The sequence below is a fragment of the Eubalaena glacialis genome, chromosome 3 (assembly GCF_028564815.1).
Source record: "Eubalaena glacialis isolate mEubGla1 chromosome 3, mEubGla1.1.hap2.+ XY, whole genome shotgun sequence".
NCBI classification, from domain to species: domain Eukaryota; kingdom Metazoa; phylum Chordata; class Mammalia; order Artiodactyla; family Balaenidae; genus Eubalaena; species Eubalaena glacialis.
In genome coordinates, this window is record NC_083718.1 from 62,546,750 (window position 1) to 62,569,385 (window position 22,636).

The 22,636-nt window shown below is 38.9% G+C and overlaps 1 protein-coding gene across 2 annotated transcripts in view; it reads right to left on the minus strand.

The window, feature by feature from the left end:
* The window catches only part of PRRX1 (paired related homeobox 1), a 69,077-nt gene that overhangs the window by 12,550 nt on the left and 33,891 nt on the right, over positions 1 to 22,636 (minus strand). For both annotated transcript variants that reach the window (XM_061185731.1, XM_061185730.1), the window contains exon 2: positions 2,538 to 2,713. In XM_061185731.1, the coding sequence (XP_061041714.1) occupies positions 2,538 to 2,713 (176 nt within the window). The remainder of the gene's footprint in view (positions 1 to 2,537; positions 2,714 to 22,636) is intronic.

The following is a 22,636-nucleotide window of genomic DNA, read 5'->3' on the forward strand; positions in this document are numbered from 1 at the left end:
TGGCTCCATGACTTTAAAGGTTTGTCCTTGGATAGTTATTTAATTTCTCTGATCCTTTGTCTCCCAATCAAATGAAGATAATTATACCTACTCACAGGTTGTTGTGAGACTTGGCTCAGAATGGCTGCTTAATGTTCATGTATTCTCTTTTTCCCCAGGCAGATTTAATCATTCCCTCCTCTGGTCTATCACTAATTCTTGAACATTCCTTTAGTGTAGGAATCATCTTACTCGAAGATAACAGTATGATATGCACATCTGTCTTCTCTGCCCCCAGTCTGTAACATCTTTAAGGAGAGAGGTCAGTGTATTATTTATGCCCAGCAAACCAAAACCAGTTCCAAGCGAATAACAGATGCTCGATAAATATTTGAGGGAAAAAAGTGAATTTTGCAAAGATGATAAGATATGGCTTCCATCCAAGAGGCCTTCACAGTCTAGTTGGGGATGTTGGCCCACATACAACTCAATATAATACATGTCATGTTGCAATAAAAGCCATAAATATAAAGAAGGCCAGAGTCAGAGGGAGTGGTTCACACTGGCAAAGGGTAAGACTTCATGGAGGAAGAATAAAGTCCCAGAGGGAGAATTCTGTCCTGCTCACGTGGGAAATGTTCACAACTCTAAAAGACATTAGAACGTAGTAGGATGGAAAAGGTGGAAGATAAAATAGTTTCAGCATATAAGAAAGTCATTTGCTCATTGTTGCGATGGGGCCAAAATAGCTCTCAACCCAAAATTGTTCTTTCACATTTTTTTTTTTAATTTCCAGCATTGCCCTGTCCAGGTTTCCTTATTTAAAATTCAGATGGCCATGGCAAAAATGGTACTTTCAGGAATTGTGGGTTATTGGCCTAAAATTATTTATTAGGCCACTGCAGGCCAAGCCTGGGGTATAAAACTTATGGGGTTTTGAAGGAGAGGAAGGGATTTAAGAGTAGAAACAGAGAACGTGTTTGGAGTACTGTAGTGAGCAGCATGGGGGAAGAGGATGTGGGAAGGCAGACCTCCGAGTTCTGCTTTGGGCTGCAGGATGGAGAGAGCAGAACTGAGTTTGTGCCTGAGGACCACTCTCGTCTGAGCCCTGAGAGACCGCCACGCAGTAACATACACATCCTCACGTATGCCTTCTCCTCACCTATCCTCGGGGGCACCACAGTGCCCAGGCAACTTTCCCCTTTTGTCAATGACATTTTTTTTTCTCCTGGGGAACACTTCTAGGTGAAGTCCCTGTTTCCCATGGGGAAAACTCTTGAACGCTCTCTTCAGGCTGAAGGGACCTCTAGGACCCTCTCCCTCAACTCAACGAATGTCTCTCATAGCATAGGGTACTAGATACAGTTCCTACCCTCCACGTCCTTCGAGTCTAGCTCAAGTCCCCATCAAGAGGGTTATTATTTGCAGAAAGAAACCCTTTAAGCCCAGACTGAACACAGATATGCAAACAATAATTCATTCGGGAAGACAAGACAGATTTGGCCCACAACCCCTCTTTATCAAAAGAGCAGCCTACCACTGGCAATATGGAAAATAATAAAATCTTGACTCTCAGCAAAGATAGCAAAGCACTGCTTGAAAAAGCATTTAGCCAGAAGACTCCTATTTATTTAAAATTTACTGTAGTGCTTAAAATCATGAACTCTGAATCTGCACATCTGTCTTCAAATCCTAGTTCAGCCACTTCCTAGCTGTGTGACATTGGGGAAACTACTTTAACCTCTGAGTCTCAGTTTCCTCATCTGCAAGATGAATAATGTTATCCACCTCAGTGAATTGTTGTGAGGATTAGACAGATTAGTTTATGTAACTACAAACACTAGTTGGCATATAAGGGCTCAACTAGTGTTAGTTATTATTATCATCATTATTATTCCTAATCACGGGTTGTATTATTTCTAGATGTCTGGCTTGTAGTTGATGTCTCATGGCATTCATATGAGAAACACATGCTATTCTCTTTCCCCTGTCTTACATGCCCTTACCCTTCTTTACTTCATAGAAACACAAAATCATCTATTTGAATGTGCTCTTAATGCAGTTCCTAAGGGTAAGGTCTTTGGTGTGTTCATTTCCCACTCCCATCCATGTCCATAATTGTGTGTATTTATAATACATTTCCTGAAGATTTGGATATTCCCAAAGTCTGGGGAAGAAAACTGAGATCGAGGACAGAGAGTTCATCATCTCCGGCCACCCTACAGCTCAAGTCGAAAGCTGGGACGTGGAGGAGGGAGGGTGCAGAGTCAAATGCTCCCATAGACAATGTTTATTGGCAGACCCTATGGATCTGGAAGGGTGAGAAACATTGGGAGGAATGAGACCTCTAGCAAGGCATTTTCTGCCCTACTGAAAGGCATTCACTGCAATTTTTAAAAATACTCTGCTGCCAAAAGAAACACAGTTAGAAAAGGATTCTGTTCTCATGCTGTCCATTTATAATTCTTTTTAGTATCAGCTCTGGTCTGAAACCTACAAGTTGTGTTTTTCAACAGTCTTCAGAGATGTGCCTCTAAGGAGGGGAATACTCCGGTTACCTGCACTCTGGCCTCGGTGAGGTTCACCCGGCGGGCGAGGTCTTCTCGCACAAAAGCATCCGGGTAGTGTGTCCGCTCAAAGACACGCTCCAAAGCCTGCAGCTGGCTGCTGTTGAAGGTTGTCCTGTTCCTCCGCTGCTTTCTCTTTTTCTTTTCCTCTGAGTTCAGTTGATCATCTGGAATAGAAGAAATTGATGATAAGGAGCTAAAAAGTCACGTTGGAGGTCCCGGTTTACATTCCTTTACTGTGTACCTACAGTGAGATTGTTTCCTTGGCTCACATGCTTATCAAAGTGCTATAGCCAAATGCCACTTTCAGTGTGCAAATGCAGGCATTGGTGCTATCAAGTCCATATGCCAAGAACCCGCAGCAGTTCTGATGCTTGGTTGTTGCTTCTAAATCTGGGACCAGACCTGAACTGTCAGAGGGATATTTTTTGTATGCTGAAAAAAAAATATTTTTTTGAAGCCTGTTTTGTCAAAGAGGGCTAAAGGAAAATTTAACTCCTCTCCATATTCTCTGGAGATGGGGGAAGGAGAGTAGATTGCTTTGTACCTCATTTTTCTTAGACAGTATTAGAAGGATCTCTGTTTTACCATTCATTTTCCTGGAAACAGCAAGTAACTCCCAACTGTATTTGCTCAAGGCTCCATGCTGTTGCTGAGGCAGGCTTCAGGGGCCTCAGCCTAGATCAGAGCTCGTGCTATAACACCGTCAAAAGCTGACACTGACCTGAGACTCACCTTCTAAGAACTCAAGAACAGTCCTGAAACATCTCTGAAACAGTTTCACTCCAAATTTGAGTTCTAAGGCTTTGAGCTCTTGGGAACCTTTGCAGAATCATTTCCCCATGTTTTCACCTGTCAAGATTCCTCCTTGGTTTTCTCTGAGTGCCCCCAAAGGCACCCTGGCAAGCTGATCATCCAGGTTGCCCATGGCAGTCAGAGAGTAGTGTGCTCCTGTCCTGCCACCCTCCTTCAGCCCAGACAGGAATGATGGATGTGTGAAGCTGAGCGGAATATCAGTTGTGCTAACACCACCATCAAGCCCTCACCCTGACACCCAAGCCACTGCAGAGCCCGTGTAGCACTCAGAGATTTACAGCTCGAGCTGCTCAGGCCCAAGTCACATGCTCAGCCTGATGAACTGAACTCACACTTCTAATCACTTTCCCCACTCAGCTCAAAGAAAAATATGAGGAGTGAGAGTGAGGATGGAGAGAAAGAAGAGCATGGCCACTCGCTCCACATTCAACAGAAAGTAGCTCTCAGCCATTTTTTCCAACATGTAAAGTCTCCTGATCCTCTCTGACTACAACCACACAAAACACTCAAGAAAATTACTAGCATGAATTCTAATGCCCCAAGGAGAGTGACCCACCCCTGAGCTATAGTAGTATTATTACAAATTGAGGGCATGTTCCAGATTTGGGTGGGGATTCAAAGTGCAGCTTAAACCTAGGAGTTCCTAGCTCAGATCTCTCAGTGCCTAACTGAGGCCTCCAAGACTTTTTGATGAGAGACCCCTTCATGAGTGCTGCTTCATCAGTGAAGCCCTTGGAGCTCAGAAGAGAGACTGCTCATTCCTTCCTGATAGTTAAAGCACCTAGATATAGTAAGTGCTTGTTGAATTTGTGTCCAGGGAAAATGTGAAACTTTTCCTGTCTTTAGAAAATTGTTTCTGTAGGAAAAAAAAAAAAAGCCGTATGATCTCAACCACATTCCCCCAGCTAAGAAGCTGCTGACACCCATTCTCTTAGCTTTATGGTTGTGTTCAGAGTTGACCACCTCTCTAATTTCTTCCACTGTGGTACCTCAACTAGGAGCCCTGCTTTGAAGGCACTTTTGTGACACTCTCAATAAGAAGGTCAGATCAGTGGCATCTTGAGAATGGAGCCAATTTAATTATCATGATTTCTGGGATCTATCAACGCCTGGAATATTCCATCCAACAACCCTGATTTTACCACTATTTAGCTATTAGCAAAATTAGTTTACAATAATGTCAACACTAGAGTTCAAACACCTAGGATCATACATCTTTCAGCTGTTGCCTTGCATTTGTATGCTCCTTCCTATTTGAATATTTGAAGGCATTCCTGTTGCTCCCATTCTCTTTCTAAATCTTTTTACAGTTCTATGTCTTGCACTTCAGGTCCCTCTCAGTCATTCAGGCCTTTTGCCAGCACCACACCTGTATTTCATGCTCCTATTAAACAGAAGTCTGCAAAAAATCTTTAGCTTCCATACCAACCCTAGACTGAGACCAATTAGACCCTAGGCTATTTTAATCATATAAAGGAAATCCCTTGTTAAGCCAATCCCATGATTTGCTTTCTTTCCTCAAAGAAAATGCTTTCTCAGGTATAACCACAAATTATAAATCCTTTATGCTGTTTGGTAAGCCCATTTCTTCTTGTACTGCCAAACTATGATGGAGAACAAGAATTTTTTATGTTTTGTTGTTAGTACTACAACCTGCTGCATAGTCTCTCAGTAGTTCTTTGAAATCTTCCACTCTTCACTCAAATTCCACTGCCTGTCCCCCATAAACCACCAACTCCCCTGACATGGGAGCAAGGGAAATGGAGAATTATAGTTTATGACAGAGAATAAATAGCTATGATGACCTGAAATGATTCCAGCAAAAGTTTCCCAGTGAATGTTCTTGTTGTTTCTAACAAATGAAAACACCAGTCCAGATCATGTTGAAGGTGAGAAAAGACACACAAATAACAGGGGTCCAAGGAGTGTATCTGGCAAATGTCCTTCAGAGCACAAGTATAATAGAAAGAGACAGTGAGGGGGCAACAGAGACAGCTTGAGTGGCAGCCCTTCGGCTCGTCTGTCTTTGCTCACTAATCACCAACTATGAGCTCCCTGTTTCCCCCCAAGAACACAGAACAGGATCAGTACAATCTCATCAGCAGCATGAGAGAAAATGTGAACATCGTACAGGTTTACAAACGTGGGGTATTTGAAACACCTGGGATAAGGGCTGTTATCAGATTCTGAACTCTGGTTGAATACAAGGTAGAGAAAGTAGTGTATTTTTATCATTGCTGGAATATCATCTTTCTGGTAAAAACAGCTACTTTAAAGGTTGATTTTGAAAGATGCTGTCCAAGGATGCTGACAGCCAATTGGCCATCAGCAAATAGCTAATTCTTTGGAATTCTGAAATGGGTAGGGTTCACCAAACTGCAGGATAACCACAGGGTACATGGATACATTTTTATCAAAATCATGTTTCAAATCCAAGGTGTTTACAGATTCTATGGATGATTATGTATGTTATGAATGATTGAGTAAATTGTAAGTATGCAGTTACTGCCATGCTTTCTAATAAAAATAAGAAAAATGATCTTATTAGCAGGTTAATTTTCACTTGGATTCATGAGTCATAAAATATTGGCACCACATGAAACCAGAGAAATTATCTAATTCAACCCTTTTATTTTACAGATGAGGTAAATGAGGCTTAGAAGAATGAAGTGATTTGCCTCAAATCACAATACAAGCTGTGACTGAGCCAGAGCTAGAAGCCAGGACTTCTTTTTTTTTTAATTTAAGGTATAGTTGATTTACAATGTTGTGTTAGTTTCAGGTGTACAGTGAAGTGATTCAGAGATATATATATAGATATAGATATAGATATAGATATAGATATAGATATATAAAATATATAAAAGAATATATATTTATTCTTTTTCAGATTCTTTTGCCTTATAGGTTATTACAAAATATTGAGTATAGTTCCCTGTGCTATACAGTAGGTCCTTGTTGGTTACCTATTTTATATATAGTAGTGTGGAAGCCAGGACTTCTAATTCCACTCTACTTTTAAGTGCCAATGACAATATACACCCTGTGCAGGAGAGCGGCAATGACTCACCAGAGATATAAATAGAAAACCACTACCCCAGGAAAAAATTTTATGGGAAAGATAGGTTTATCCAAACTAGCTGTATAAAGAGGGTCTCAGGAAGAGGGTCCACGTGTATCACACGTTGTTATTCCTGCCAGAAGAGCCATTGAAAAAATGCAACCATTCTCATCTAGGACAGCAACTTTGATCCAGATGTTCTTGGATTTCACTTTTCAAAGGCCTCTGTAAGTCCTTGCTTCATCAATTAAGTGTGTGCAGGGTTACTTTAGCATAGTAGTAAACCCTCATCTTCCATCTTCTCCTCACATTCATATTAGTGCTTCCCTTTCTTTCATTTTAGGATACAGTTCAAAATCTCTGTCTCCTATGACACATCTTAATCCTACTTTCTCTATAAAACTTTGCTGATAATGCCAATCTATATTGATTTCTCCATATCTAAATTTCTAAACATATTTTAGTACATAATCAAATACTTTTTAAAAATTATGGTTCATTTCTTTTTTATGTAAATGTTTTGTCACCTCGCTGCGCTCAAGTATTCCTATATAAAAGACATAAGGTCTTTTGATAGATTAAATGACAATAAAATTTGAAAGAGTTATAATAGTATTGTGGTATAGAAGTAGTCCCAGAAAATTAGAACCTTGGCGATTTACGTAAGGTTTTACGTAAGGGCTGAATAACTTCTGAATTCCAATGATTATTTTTAACAGTGCATAGTAAATAATTAGGTTAACATTATCTTTTGTCCCTGGATAATTTTACCTGTGGAGGAAAAAAATCTTTTTACCATGTTTCTTTTTCAAACAGGTTCACCACCAGATTTAGAGAGATGGGAGAAAGCTGGGTGGGTCTGACTCTTCCGTAAATGAAGGAGCTGGTCCTTCTTTTTTATTCCCTACAAGAAAAGCAGATCTAAGATAAATGAATGATTTCAACAAACAGGAACACGCAGGGGGGAGAGCTGCTAAAGAGAATGGTGTTTCCGATGGAACAGGATGTTAGAATACTTATCAAGCACTTCTTTAGGAAAGAAAGTCGTAAATTCTAGGGAGGAGACCCCTCACGCTTTCAAGTAGAAGTTAAAGAGAACAATAGCTCTGTCCTTGGCTCTAGCTTGAAATTCACTCTGAACTTCACTCGTGGCTGCTGAAGCTTCACTGAAGGGAGGGTGGAGAAGACAGGGAGGGGTGCCATCCTCAAGCCTGAGGAGCACGCAGCACACCGCGGTCCCCCCTCACTAAGGTTTGCACTCACTGTGCAGGCTCCAGTGAACTCCCAAAGGCCCTGACCCTCTCCTGCTCTGTACCTTCTGGGACCCTTGAGATTCCAAAATCAGTCAGCCAAATGTAATTTAAAGGTACAGCAAAAACATATTTTAGGAATAAAATCTGAAGAAAAAAAATGTGTTTCGTATGCCTGAGTCACATCAATTTGAGAAGAAATCTGATGCAAGAAGATAAAACGCCAGCTTCAGTAGCAGAAACCAACCACCACATCAAAGCTTGTCATCTGCCTTTTGGCTGAAAACATGGCAGGCGAGCGGATCTAAAAAGCAGCCTGTTGATCATTTTATGGGCATTGAAGAATGTTTTCAAAGGAACTTATATTGCACAACAACTACTTACTTTAATGGGATTTGTGTGGTTCAGGCCCTGTAACCTTTGGAAAATTGAAGGGATGTACAATTGTAAAAGCCACTAAAAACTGTTTAGCTTTTATTGCAAGTCTTATGAAAAGCAGTGAGATACAGCTATGGCATTCATTTGAGCTTCTTTGGTTACACTAAGCTTCAATTGTAATTAGGACAGCATCCTTTTAATAAGTGCTCCGATAAATGGCACATAGGTCCTCACCGGGATGAGTGTAGACTGAGTTTAGCACATCCCACTGACCAAAGCCGAGTTCAGCAGCACATCTGCATCTTCTCGGCAGCATACCTCGTATCCTCCACTGATGAATCCCAGCAACTGTCAAGAGTGACCAGGTTTCAGCCAATACAAATGCCCAACTGTACAGCTATTACTCACCTTAGGGTCATGGCTGCCAGAACCTGAACTTTGCATCATGGTCTTTGATGAGTATATTTTTTCCTTTACTGTCAACTTGGCATAGACATGGTTTATTTTTGGTCAAGTATGAGTCCTAAACCTTAGAAAATAACATTAAAATGCCTTAAACATTTGGGGGAATATATGTTCTTTGGAGAATAAAATGCTCTAAAAAGTGTGAAATAACGTTATTTTGAATGGTTTTCACCCAAAGGATGGATCAGTGGCTCTGTGTAAAGCTACAGTGGTTTCAGGCAGATACAGCTCAAAGTTGAGCTCTCTGAATATAACCAACTCTCATTTGAAATAGAAAATACTGGAGAATATGAGGTATCATAATACAGTTTGTACTGCTTTTCACTTCTTCATCTCACATATTTGCTTTCACCTCTGTAGGACCAATACATTTCCATACAGTCAAAAATATCAACACAATCCATATCATCTTATCTACTTTAACTCTCTTAAGACATTTTTCTGAAAGGATTCCTGACCAGAACCTTGAGAATATCCGATACAAAGCAAGCCTTCCAATGCAGCCCTATATTGGAACCCTAGCTTTCTTCTGGGACTATATTGACAATTTTCCCCATGCTATCATTTTTCCATGTGACTCTGGGTCTATTTTAGACTCTAACTTCAGAGTACAAAGTTTACATGTGTATTTAATTGAAGCTCTTATCAATGCTCAGTGAATACAAATTAATAATCAGACATAAAATATTCATATATTGGAATTATTATCATAGGAGTTCAGTTACTGCACGAAATACCTTCTCTTCGATAAAGACATAAAATTCCAGCTTCAGATATGTAACCTACTCCCAATTCTCTACGGATGAATCACTTATTTACTCATTTTTCAATTCATTTCTGGATGTCTAAAATAGTGGAAAATGAGAATGTTTTACTCGGAGCCAACTACACTATAATCAGGAGGGAGTGCAGTGGAGTAGAGAGGAAAGTTCACTGGCTTGGCGATCAGAATGACCTGTGTTCTCCTATAGGCCCTGCTACTTTAATAGCTGTGTGGCCTTGAGTAAGACACTTCACTTCTCTGAGCCTCAATTTTCAAAACAATAAAATGGAAGTAAGACTACCTACTTCCTAAGGTCACTTGAAAATATAATGAACACAGAGCAGGCAGATAGTCTGGCAGATAGCAGTTGTTTTGTAAGTGGTGGATTTTACAGCTACCACTGCTGCTGCAATTTCTTCTTGGAGGTGGATTGTCAAAACCACCGCTGTTCTTCCTTTTTTCTTCTGCTTACTGTTTGTTGGTATCTAACTATTCACTAAGATCTCTATCACAGCATAATTGGGGAGATAGTGAGAAAAACATTCAAATATGTTGATCTGGCTTAGTTAGGTTTGATGGAGAGCATAGTTGAGATCTAGGGAGCATGAAAAATGAGTAAAAACTTTATAAATTAAAAAGAACTGAAACATGACAATAGACCCAAAATTGCACATGGAAATCAGTGCAGTTTGGGTCACTTTTCTACTGCTAGTCAATTCCTGGCTTTCTAACAAGGCAATCAATTTTCCTTTCTCAATTAAAATTTTGAAAAGAAACTTTCAGAAAGCAGGCAGATTCTAAGACTCAAAGACAGTTAAGCAACCTGTTCCTTTAACAAGTAATCTCACTAGAAACAAGTTTAAAAAAAAAATACAGGAAAAAGGAAGAAGACAACCGAGGGCTAAAACCCAGGCTATGAAAATTCAATGATTTCACAGCCTGTTTGCCTCGGGTTGACTAATTTGGTTGCCACATGTCTAAAAACACAAAAGTTGGGTCATACTACTCAATATTTATCCAGTGACTTTTTTTTTTCTAAATGTCTGAGCATTTTGGTGAATTCCAAAGGGATAAAAAGAAACCAAGGAAAGCAAATTCTGGGAAAAGAGTGAGTTCTGATGGAGATTTTAAAAGCTTTCTAAACTTGCAGTATTCCAGGTGTGTGGTCCCCTTGGAAGCCGGGTACTTCAGTAGGATTACAAACAAAGCTCTAAAGGAGTTATAAGCTCCTGTCTTCTTTGAGTAGCATTTTCCCTTTGTAGTAAGACTTGTTGTTATTTTGTAAAAGACACAACATCAGTCTTAACATTAGCAGTGGAAATTGGTGTCTTCATGGGAGGCAACCGCTATAAGTCATTTTTTTTTTAATGATTCATTTTTCGGGTAATGAATTTTAATGTCCTCAAGAAAAATATGGTAAAAAAACACGTTTTTTTTAAAAAACAAACAAACAAACATAGCTGACAGCAGATAGTAATGAAGGAGATGTACATGATTAATGAGTCAGCTCAGCTCTTGAAAGGACAGTAGTGGTGGAACAAGACTCTTTTACTTGGATAAAAAGACAATTATGAGGCTTGAACACTGAAGAATAGAAGCATGACTTGTATTTCCTTATGCTTTTTCATCTCAAGTTAAAAGGACAGATGCCTATAGCAGAGAAAGCCACAGAGAACAGAGAATTAGCTTTTCATCACAATAAAGATGGAGCCAAGGATAACTCTGTTAACACTGTATAGGGTAAAGGAAGAGGGCTAAAGAGGAGATTAAAGCCCCTCTCAGGTGTTACTCTGGCCTCTGACATCAAACTAATATAAAGACTAAAATATGCCAAAATGGTCAACATAAGAAGCCTGGTATCTTTAAACTATGTTTAAGTGAAAGGAAATTAAAATTCTCTTTCAAGAATTAGAAAAGCCAAAGTGTAAACAGTGGTTTAAAGCTTGACATATTCTGAGAAATGTGTCACACTGCAACGTCTCTGGATTTCAACTTTCTTATCTGTAAAATGGGGTTGCTTTAAGACATAAACAATACATGTTTTTTAAAAATTATAACAACTAGGTATATACACATTTCCTTCTATTTTGCTTTAAATTCTGTTATGGAGCAATTGTGGAAATTGGCAATTAGGGCGTTAGATTGGCAATCAGGAGGTTCAGATCCTAATTCAGCAGGATTGCTGACCAAATATGTGATGTTTGGCCTTAGTGTTCTTACTGGAAAAATTATAGGTTGGACTAGGCAACTAAGATCTCTTGCAAATCCAGCACTGTGGGTTTTTAGGATTGTTTTTATATTTTCAGTATCTAGCCCAATAGAAAACTTTTAATAATTGTTTGTTTAAGGCAATGACTGAACCATGTCCTTTGGTTTTTGTTGTTATGTTTTTGGTTTTGCTTTGTTTTGTTCTTGTTTGTTTTGGAAAACCTTTGGCTAGATGACATATTGGATGAAGACTACTCTGTAATTACTCATGCCTGGAGGAAGCTGAAGTGACTGACCCATTCCTGTATGCCCAGAGTACCCTGCAGATATGTCTCCAAACTGAAATTAATGTGAATCTTTATTTTAAAAGAAATTAGTTCACCTATAATCACAGTCAAGAAAAAGAGGAAACCTGAGAGGTTTCTAAGAAACAGTTATTCTAACATTTAAATTTACTTAACAGAAATGAGAATAACTGTTATTTCTATTATTACTTCTACTAGCTTTGCCCACCTAACTGTGGGTTGGGTGACAGTACACCTGCTGAAGACACTGTCTATGTCAACCACTTTAGACTAATCCCAAAACTGGTGCCACTAACAATGGTCACACTTATTCTTGACCTTCACATCCTGTCTCTATCACCTTATTCATTCATTTGAACAAATATTAAGTGTGCATCTACTACACACCAGGCAAGTAGGTGCTCTGAGAAATAGACAAATATTACATGTAGTCCACCTTCAAGGAACTTTATAGTTGATTTGGGAAATGAAGCCATGAGCACTTGAAAAGTAAAGTAAAAACAGAGAAAAGAGATTCCAGTAGATGTGGTGGCCATCAGAGCCAGTAATGGGCGAGGGAGGAGTACAGAGACACCAAAGCGTGTGGCAAGTAAGAAGACACGGTCAGCATGAGCCTCCCTCTGTCACATGTGAAGTTCAGCATCCTTTTTTCAGCTGCATTATGACTTGTCATTCCATTCACCCCATTCTGGTTGTTCAGCTGATGATGGTGACAAATCACGCCTTCCTCATTTGTCATTCATACTCTTCTTTGACCTTGTCTGTCTTTGCCTAACCACACACACTAGGCCTTTCCCCTATCCACTGACTCTTTATATTGATGGCACCTTCTCCTCCTCCAAGTCTCAGTTAACCTCCATAGTTAACCTCCTCCTGTCAGCTCTCCATAGGGACCCTCTTTGATCACCAAGCAGAAGTAGCCTTCCTATAACTATTTCCCTTCCAGAATCGGAATGAACCATCTGCTTTGTAACTTATGACAATCTGTAATTATTGCTGTTGATTGGCTCACACACTAGAATATGAGTTTCACGGGGGCAGGAACCTTTTCTGACTTGTAACTGTAGTATCCCAGCCTCTAGCATTAGTGCCTGGCATACTTTAGGCTCTTTTCTTTGAATGACTAATGAATATGTTAACTGTGCTTGGTGAAAATGCCTAGTCTGTACACCTGGTTGATTCACACTCAGCCACCAAACCTGACAGCCCTTTCAGGGATGAGTTTCTATAAAGTCTTGGCACAGAAACTTTCCTGTTATGAAGGGTTACTGCAATCTCTACAAGGCACATAAATTCCAGGAGCATGCGTTATCCAGGTCTTTCATGCACTTTCTTTGTACACGACTTTGCATCAGTAATTATCACCCCAGTTAGAAGAGAGCTTTGAGGCAGGTGAATAAGTGTGTAGAACAGAGCCCTATACATCTCAGTAACACTCATTAAATGTTTGACTTTGGTAATGATGACACATTATGGAATTATTGAACATTTTAGTTGTGACCTGATACAGTTATTTCTGTTCCAAAAATATATATTTTTAGCTTTAGGTTGTGTTCTCTTCTAGTTAGTTATTTCTGTGTTTTCTGTTCCTTTTCACTGGTAAAGGAGCTTGGGCAAAAGCATGACTAATTCATTCGCCAACATACAAGAACATTACTGTCTGTCAACCACACCTAAACCTTAATTATATGGTGATTTCCTCTCCAGGGATATGTGACTTTTAACCGGTAAGAAAGCTGATGCACTAAGGTCATATGAGAGAAAAAAGGTTTTGGGCAAAGCACTCAAAAATCCATGTGGAATAATCTTATTCCACTGAATCATGTCCCCTGCTGTTGAACAGCCCTAAAGAACTTGTTAGTAGGTGATTCTGTCTGCCTAGAGTGGAAACCTATGAGTAATCTATGTGTCACTGTGACTCATGTCATGGCCACCACTTCCAACTCCGCATCATCTGAAAGTTGGCAAGAAGACTTTATACTGCTCAACTCATAACAGGAAGAAGCCAGGATGGAGGAAAGACCTAATAACAAGTTTTATTGATTAAAAAGAAGATAACTAGAAAAGGAGGATAACCAAGGGTAAGAACAATGGCTTTTTAGTCACCACCTAAATCATTCTCTTCTTTGACACCTGTTCCCAATGTGCATCCATTGCCAATACAGCCATTCTTCCTTCCACATCCTTGCATCTTTTTACAGATTTTCCCTACCTTTAGATTTTTTTCCAACCTTTAAGTTATTTTCAAGAAAGGACTTTGATAGCAATATGTTGAACCAAGAGGAAGGACAAACCAGGACAAACTAGTGTTTAATTCCACTACAAAACCATTCTTCAACTTTCATTTGCTGGCTTTCTTCTTATTTCTTCTCTATTCCTCTGCAACTTTGATAAAATGGCACAGGGTTTGACGATGTGGTTAGCTTACTGAGAAGGCAGCACCTTTAAAATAAAGCATCTTAGGAATAAACTGGAAGATTTTATGAACTCAGGTGACTCACAAAAAAAACATAATATGGATTAGGTGTGTAGGTGGGAAAAGAGATTTTAGAAAATAAGATTTTATAAACATAATGTTTGCCATAAATTTGTTGAAGGAAGTGTGCATACGGTAACTGATCTGGGAAAGTGAGACCATCCTAAGCTGCAGGTTTACACTTTTTTATGTAGCCAAAGAGGGAGTTACCTACAAGTAAGTCAACTTCCTTCTTGCTATTCAGTTGTGTTTTGCAGACCCCTGCTGGGCTCCTTCACTTTGTTCTGTTTGGTTGTTTTCAAACTAAGGTTTTCCAGTAGTGGTCATACCTCCCTCGTGAGCATAATTAAACTTCTTTCTTTACTACAGGTCTGTCAGTTTGGAAGTAAAACTCCTTGGCTAGAGGATTATCATGATTTTCTTTCCTGGAGACTTCTAGTTTTAGCACCAGTCTCAGATCTTCCCAAAAGCCAAAAGGGCACTAACTTTGTTTGCCACTAAGCCTAGGTGGTCACCGAATGACATCAGTATAATTAACTTCTTGACTTGAGAGAGTCTAGTTTTATATCAGACTTTATCTCTAACTAGTCATAGCCCCAGATCAGATTTTCACGATAGTGATTTTATACCTTTCCCCAGCAATCCAATATTTATGTCTTTTCATAGAATTGTATTATAAAGACAATTTTATATAATTGGTGGGGGCAGGGGTGGGGGAGGTACTCCAGTGGATTAAAAGTCAGACATCCTGGGTTCTTGACCTGTCTGGTACTAAAAATCATGTGATTTTTTTTCCCAGTCATGTGATCTTAAGCATGTAACTTTGCCAAGCTGGGTTTCCATTTCTACTGTTATCAAATGTGGCATGTTGTTAGATTTTTAAATATCTTTTCCTGATTTTAAATTATAAATTCTTCTTCAAATACTTGTCCAGTGAATAAATCTGTGCCCTCAAAGAGGTATATAGTAAAGAATAATATATTTACTTACTAATTATCTCCAATTTTGGAATCTATGATTAACTAGATATTATATAACTCCAAGGATACACACTTTTGTAGTCAAATTTGCAGTGTTCTTGATGTTTTAAATAACATTACTGATGATCTTTGTGGATATCAGGGTTATTTCAGCATTGCATAGATGCTTATTTTCTTTTAGATAAACTTTAAAGAAAATGTTCAGATTTAGCAAGTATTCAAACAGTTGAGAAGAGAGCAAAGATGAAAAACCATTTTATAAAGTTCTGGAATTTTAAAATAATCTGACATTTAGAGGTGGGGGACATATTTTTTTATAAAAAGTCTGTGTGCACGTGCATGTGCGTGGGGGTGTGTGTCTGCATGAGTGTGTGTGTGACTCAGCTCAGAGAATCCTGGGTTGAACTGCAACAGTGCTATCAACATGAGAACCAAAAGCAGATCCAATTGCCCACAGTGGAAAGGACCAACCTTTGGCACTGTGAAAGATTTTACTTGTTTGGGCTTTCCGTGTAGCCCACTAAAACCGTTAAGACCTATCATCATTACCTAGTCTCATGTCAGCTATATCTGGTAACTCACTTTGACGTATTAGTTTCTAGGTAGGAGCTCCCCGACAATGGCTCATGTGATATCAGTGCCAGCTGGACTCAGCTGTAAACAAAAAAAAATCTTAAATAGATATTTCAGATGTTTAAAATTTAAATAAACCAAGGCAGAGTGTGTAAGGTTCCAAGTAAGTCAATTGCCAAGTTGTGCTGGTTGGTACAACCAAGTGCTATATCAATGGGGTCTTAAATTGCTGCATAATGCAGACATAGAGGAGGGGAAGTGGCACAAAAGGAGTAGGAGTGCATTAAAGATGAATCACTAAGGATGCTCTTCCATTGAACTGTGAGTATTTATACAATAACACCGTCCCACTAGGACCCAGGTAATATGCGAGACTTTGGAACCATTTGCAGTATATGTTTCAAAATCCAGACCAAAGCCACTAGGTAGATTTTATGGGTCCCTCTAGAAAAGCAGTTTCTTGTCAAGGCTGGAAAAATAATGTTACAAAGGATCCAGTAACAACAGAATTTAGGCCTGTTAGTTAGATTCCAAGTTGATGCCTCTTCCAAAAGGAGAGCTTTCAGAAAAACAATTTATTTCCCAGGCTGAGAGAAAAACTCTGACATTTAGGATTAAGAAAAGTTTGGTGTACAGTCTATTATACACAGGGTGCAGATCTGTTGGGGCAAATCTGTCTACCATTTTATTTGTTTCAACAAAGACTATCATGATGGCGAGTTTCTCCAAGATCATCCCTTGTGGGAGCTCAGGACAGGAGACAGGAAGATGTATGTCACTGGCTTTCCCAAGTCTAGCTTGCTTCTCAAGGTGCCTTTAAGAATATAGTACAGCTAAGAAGGCAAGTTTGCATACAGTCCTATACAATGACTCCAGTGACCAACGGCCAATAAATCAATTACATCTTTGTACCCTGCTTAACCTTTGGATATGACAAATATTTGGAGTGTGTTTTTTGTGGTCTCAAGCCAAAAGTTAACCACAGCCTAGAGATTTTTAAACCTCAGGAATAGAACTAGAAATCTATGTTCCCCACTTTATTCTCAGTGCAGTTGGAGAGGACAGAATTCCATTAGAGAGAGACAATGTAATTGTATTCATAACTTCTGAGGGTTGAGAGGTTGCATTTATATGATGCCTTTCTTCCAAAGATCATAAAACACCTCACATATGCTATTTCATTTATATTCCAAATGTGTTCACAGTATAAGAAAAGAGCACTTAATACAATTTTAAGGAAAAATATATTAATAATTTAATACAGTTTAGCAAAACTAAGTAAAGTAACATTTACTTAATTTAATGTACAAGAGAAACCAATGTTCAGTAACATTCATAATTAAAAATGGTTAGTGGGTGAGTTCATTGTTTTTATTTCTAATTAAAAATTTTATTTTACTTTTCCCAACTTCTCAGGATCACATGAGTTATTCTCTTTTCTTAACTCTAATTGCACTAAGTGCTTGATTCACACAATTTAGCACATTGTTATACACTGTTACATTGTCTTCTTTGTTTTCTATGTATTTTAGTCTCAATAGCTACTCAAAGGGAGAGACTGGTGTGTATTGGAAATGACAGTAACTCAAGACAGAGCCTTGAGTGCCCGACCTGTATCTGCCCCTCACTGTCATTCAACAAACTCGCAGCCTTACTATGCTCCAGTTTCTTTACTAACAAATGAAAAAAAATCGTAAAGGATTGTTGTGAGGTTCAGATAAGATTTTTTTTTCTAAAAACTACTATGCATACAAATAAGACATTATTATTGTAAACTCTGTGAAGGCAGAGACAATATTTTGTAACTGTCTTACCTACTTTCCAGGATCTAATGTGATGTTGTGTTAATATGAATTCCCAAGTAAGTACTTAATTAATATTTCTTAATAACGAACAATTACTGAGTACTTACTATTTTCCAAGAACCACTGTTAAGTACTTTACATGGAATATCTTATATTTCATTACCTTAATAGGTCATGTTATTATTATGCTCATGTTGCAAATGAAGAAACCAAGGCTGAGAGGGATTGAGCAGCCTGACCAGGGGCACATAGCTGACACTTGACTCTTAGTAGTTTGGCTACAGAGCCCAAGTTCTGAAACTCTTTACTCTGCTTGTCTTTCATAGAACCAGCATTCTTTCCTGAAAGTATGCAGAGGTTATAAAATGTCCTTCCTAAAACTATCAAAAAATGAAAGAACTTTTAAGAAGTGCATAGGAATTTGTGAGCGTGCGTGGGATATAATTTTAACTCAGAATTTGAAATAAATAAATACACCAACTTCTTGATATATGTGATTGGGTTGCAATCGTATGATGTGTGTAAGAGGTGTTTCTTTCAGAGAAACACTTCCGAGCATTTGATTTGGCAAAATGTTAAACATTGAAGTTACAGCCCACAAGATGTTTCTATTCTTCTCCTGATCAACTAGTGACAAATTCTTCCCAGAATCATGGGAGCATAAATCCGATTGTGCACAAGGCCAGTGGGAACAAGATAATTGCATGGATCTAGTACCCATCCGTTACACTCAGCATCATCAATCACTGAACTGCCACGACCTCAGCTTTCAGGAATCCCCACGTTGTTTGAAATACTCTACTATTGCCATTTATGGAAGAACCATATTATACTGTCTTTGTCTTAAGTGCTATCAAAATAAAATTAAAAATTTAAGTGTTTATCCTTCAGAGGGTGCTCATGTGATAGAGCAACGGAAAACATAAGAAAAAACATCAAAATTCAATATCATCTGATGTGAACGTAGATAAGCACCTCAATTTAAGGATCCGGTGAGCCCCACTAAGAAATTAAGTTGGGTAGTTCTCCTTTTAGTTCTTTTGTGATGGAGACTACATTTGTTAGCAGAAATGTGCCTCTGCTTTTCCCTCACACGCATCTCACACACAGGCCAACTCCATAGGGGGAGTCTGACAAATGAGCAATTCTTGAACAAAGCAAGCAAAGCATTTGGCCTGAGTAGAGATGGAATGATCAGTAGCCCACAAATTAAACTGAGTTCATGCCCAAGGTGTATACGAGCCTTTAAACCATGGAATTAAAATAAAGTTGCAATGATGAATCAGTTCAGGTTTCCTATCTTGTGTTTTCTTTCTATTCAATGTGACATATGTTTATTGAACACCTAGTGGCTGGTGGGTATAAAAGGTCAATGGCCTTCACCCTCACAAGGAGCTCACAGTTTAGTGAGAAAAACGGATCTATAAACAGGTAACTTCAAAAAAAATGAGCTAAGTAAAATAACGGAGGCATACACTGCACAGCTGTGGAACAAAGGAGGGATCAACTGTATCTTAACAGATGAAAAAAAGAGTCACAGAAAAGGAGAAACAAATTGCACTGAATTTTCAAGGAAAAAATTACACTATGACCAGGGGGGGATGACTGCTTGTAATGGATGGAGCAAAGTGATAGAAAGCAGTGTTACTCATTCCTAATAGAGGATTTTCACTTCATTTATTCCTCATTCCAGCCCCATGAAGGAGCATGTCATTGTCCTAATTGCAGAGTTTCAGAAAAGTAGACATCTCAAGAACGCAGGGCTGGTAAGTGATATGATCTTGACTTTCCTGTGTTGCTGAAGCTGAGCATTGGGAGCTTTGAGAAGAGGAGAAAGATGGAGCTGTAGGGAAAGCAGGGCCAGATGGTGGAGGGCCTCCTAAAACATGCATTTGGACTTCATCCTTTAGTGCAGGGGAGTCAGTAATGAATTTTTCAGCAGGGGAGTGGGTGACAGGAGCAGTTTTGCCTTTCAGATAGCATCCTGCTAATTGCATAGAGTGTAGTTTTGGCTGGGCATGAGGCAAACATCGACACTTTATATATTCAAAAAGTCAGTACTAATAATGTGGCCCATCCTGCTACTTTTAATGCTCAGGATGCTTTAGGCATCTCTGATTCTTTTTTTTTTTTTTTTAATTTATTTATTATTTATTTATTATTTATTTTTGGCTGTGTTGGGTCTTCGTTTCTGTGCGAGGGCTTTCTCTAGTTGCGGCAAGCGGGGGCCACTCTTCATCACGATGCGCGGGCCTCTCACTATCGCGGCCTCTCTTGTTGCAGAGCACAGGCTCCAGACGCGCAGGCTCAGTAGTTGTGGCTCACGGGCCCAGTTGCTCCGCGGCATGTGGGATCTTCCCAGACCAGGGCTCGAACCCGTGTACCTTGCATTGGCAGGCAGATTCTCAACCACTGCGCCACCAGGGAAGCCCCAGGCATCTCTGATTCTTAAACTTCCACCATAATATCTCTGTCCATCATCTCTCACTATCTCTCCGGTATGTACCTGTTTTTAACTTCCCTGCTCATCTTTCTTTCAATCTATTAAGTATATGTGTATCTGAGTTACAAAAGATGCAAAGTACAAATTCAGGACGTGAAGAAGTGCCATTTTTTACTGTATGGCAGAGCTTTGAAGGACTTTCCAAATGGTCCAAATGTATATCCAAAAAGTCCATGCACCCCTCCACTAGGAGCCTGCAGTAACACAACCCATCAAAGGCTCTATACTACCTGGTATTGCCTCCACCCTCCAACATTCCACCTGAGACCTACTGAACTTCCCAGGCTCCTGAGGAGTCTCACTTTAAGCAACTTGATTTATTAAAAAAAGAAAGAAAATTTCCAAAAATATAATATCAGATATGACAAAATATTGACCACAGGATATTTTAAAATTGCTAACTCTATTGGTATATTTTAAGTATAATTATATATATATGAAAACCCCAGAAATGCATGCATTTGTACTTTGAGGCAAACTGGCATTTCTCATCGTATTTTTGTGTTGTTTTGTCCAATTCAAATCCAAGCGAGCCTGTCTCCTTCTGAGCCCACAGGAACCCTTATTTCTCTTCTCTTTGCCATTCTCCAGCTCTTTTTACTATAACTTTTCCTTCAGCCTTGAAATGGGCAGACCCCCTCAAGATCCTCATCCCCAACCCCATTGCTCATAATTCAGTTTTCTGTGAATTGAGAAAGTTGCCTTCTTGCCATTTATCTGGAGGAGCTATGTGCACACCGCGGCTCCAGAATGGAACAGAGAAAGAAGTGAGACACATTCAGAAACTCAAAGAATCCCTCTCTTTTCACGGAACTAAACATTTACCCCTCTGAAAGTGTTTTATACAAGAATAAAAATCAAAAGTAAAAAAAATAAAAATAAACAAGGCTTATTAATGTTTGCTGGAGAAACAGAAAAGCTTTTTCCACAAGAAAAGTCCTTTCTGTACTGAAATTGGCAGCCAGACGGCCTGAGCATTTATCTCCTGCATAGAAAGTGCTCTGTCAGGCAAGCTGTGATTAACAATAAGCTGAAAAACACGCCCCAGACTTCCACTGTATTTTATTTGGCAGAGAGGAATTATTCCTCAGCACAAAGTATTTGCAACTGGCATCGGTTAAACAAGAAATTATAACCTTTAAGAGCCCTATTTATCATTAGCTGCAAAAGTGCAGACTTCATCATCAATTACTCTGACAAAGGATTACAGACCATCAACACTGCACACAGGATAACACCAGCCTTGGTGGCCAGTGGGCCACTCTGAAGGGAGGATTAGAACATTAAACACCAAGAGCCCCTTCCCCAGAGACCCCCCTCGACCCTTCCTCGCCCACCCTCTTCCCCTTTAAAGGCTGACTCTCCCATCTCTTGCACTCTCTCCCCTCACCAGCAAGCTTTCAGCAAAAAGATGCAATGGTTGTGAAAGGCCTTACTTAAGAACCTTTGGCCAAATCAAGTCAGCAGCAACTTTGCTCCAATTCTGCTCTGAATGAGCTCTGTTGATAAAAATGGAAATGACAAGATTGGTTTCTGAAAACTAAAGAAATAATATGGTCTTATTCCTCTCAGCTGCTTCATTTAGAGGCTAACTGGTCAGAAAAATAGTGAATTTTAATAAGCAAAAGGCCTCTACTGTGATTCTAAAACACCCTCCCAAACCCTGAATGGTGCCTATGTATTCTTGGAAGAAGCCTTTTTGCATTTCACTGAGGCATTAAACCATCTTTAAATGATTTCATCCCTTAGGAACAGAAAAACAAAGAGATGCTTTGTTTTCCAGACTTTAAAATTAAAAAAAAATTTAGTCTCAAGTGCATATATGTGGTTCGACATCTTTTTCAAGAAACATGTGTGTGTATCTTTATTTAGATTTAACTTTCCAGAGAAGTATGAGGTCATTGTCAGTATTACTATCACCTTGTTGCCAGTTAATTTAATTTAAATGGTCCTGGAGTTTCTCTCAGAGACTTACAGATTAATATTATTATTCCCTTCAATATTTTGCTTTTATTGACTATATTTGTCTCAGTATACAAACATCAGTATTTTATCAGAATGAAGTAAAATAACAGAATATATGTAAACCACTTATTTTTTGTTTAGTATATAGTGATCAATAAATGATGCTAATGATGCTGTTGGCAATAATGCTGATAAAGATGAGGAGGAGGGGGAATATGCAATATTAAGATTTGTGTTTATAAAGCCTTTTTAATGTTATGAAAGAACACTTGTGAACATATATATCCATATATATACGAATGCAAGTTATACATGTCGTATATTCTTAACTGTGTGAAACAATATTCAGCAAAAAAAGACTGGAAGGAGATAAATCAAAATGTTAAGAGTATTTACCTCTGAGTGATGCAATGACAGATATTTTTCTCATATTGTCTTTTCTATACTCTTCTTTAATTTTCTATGATGAGCTTCTCTTACATTTATTATGAGAAAAAAACAGAAAAGGTACAGGCAAGGAAAAAAATCAAAGCTAAAATATT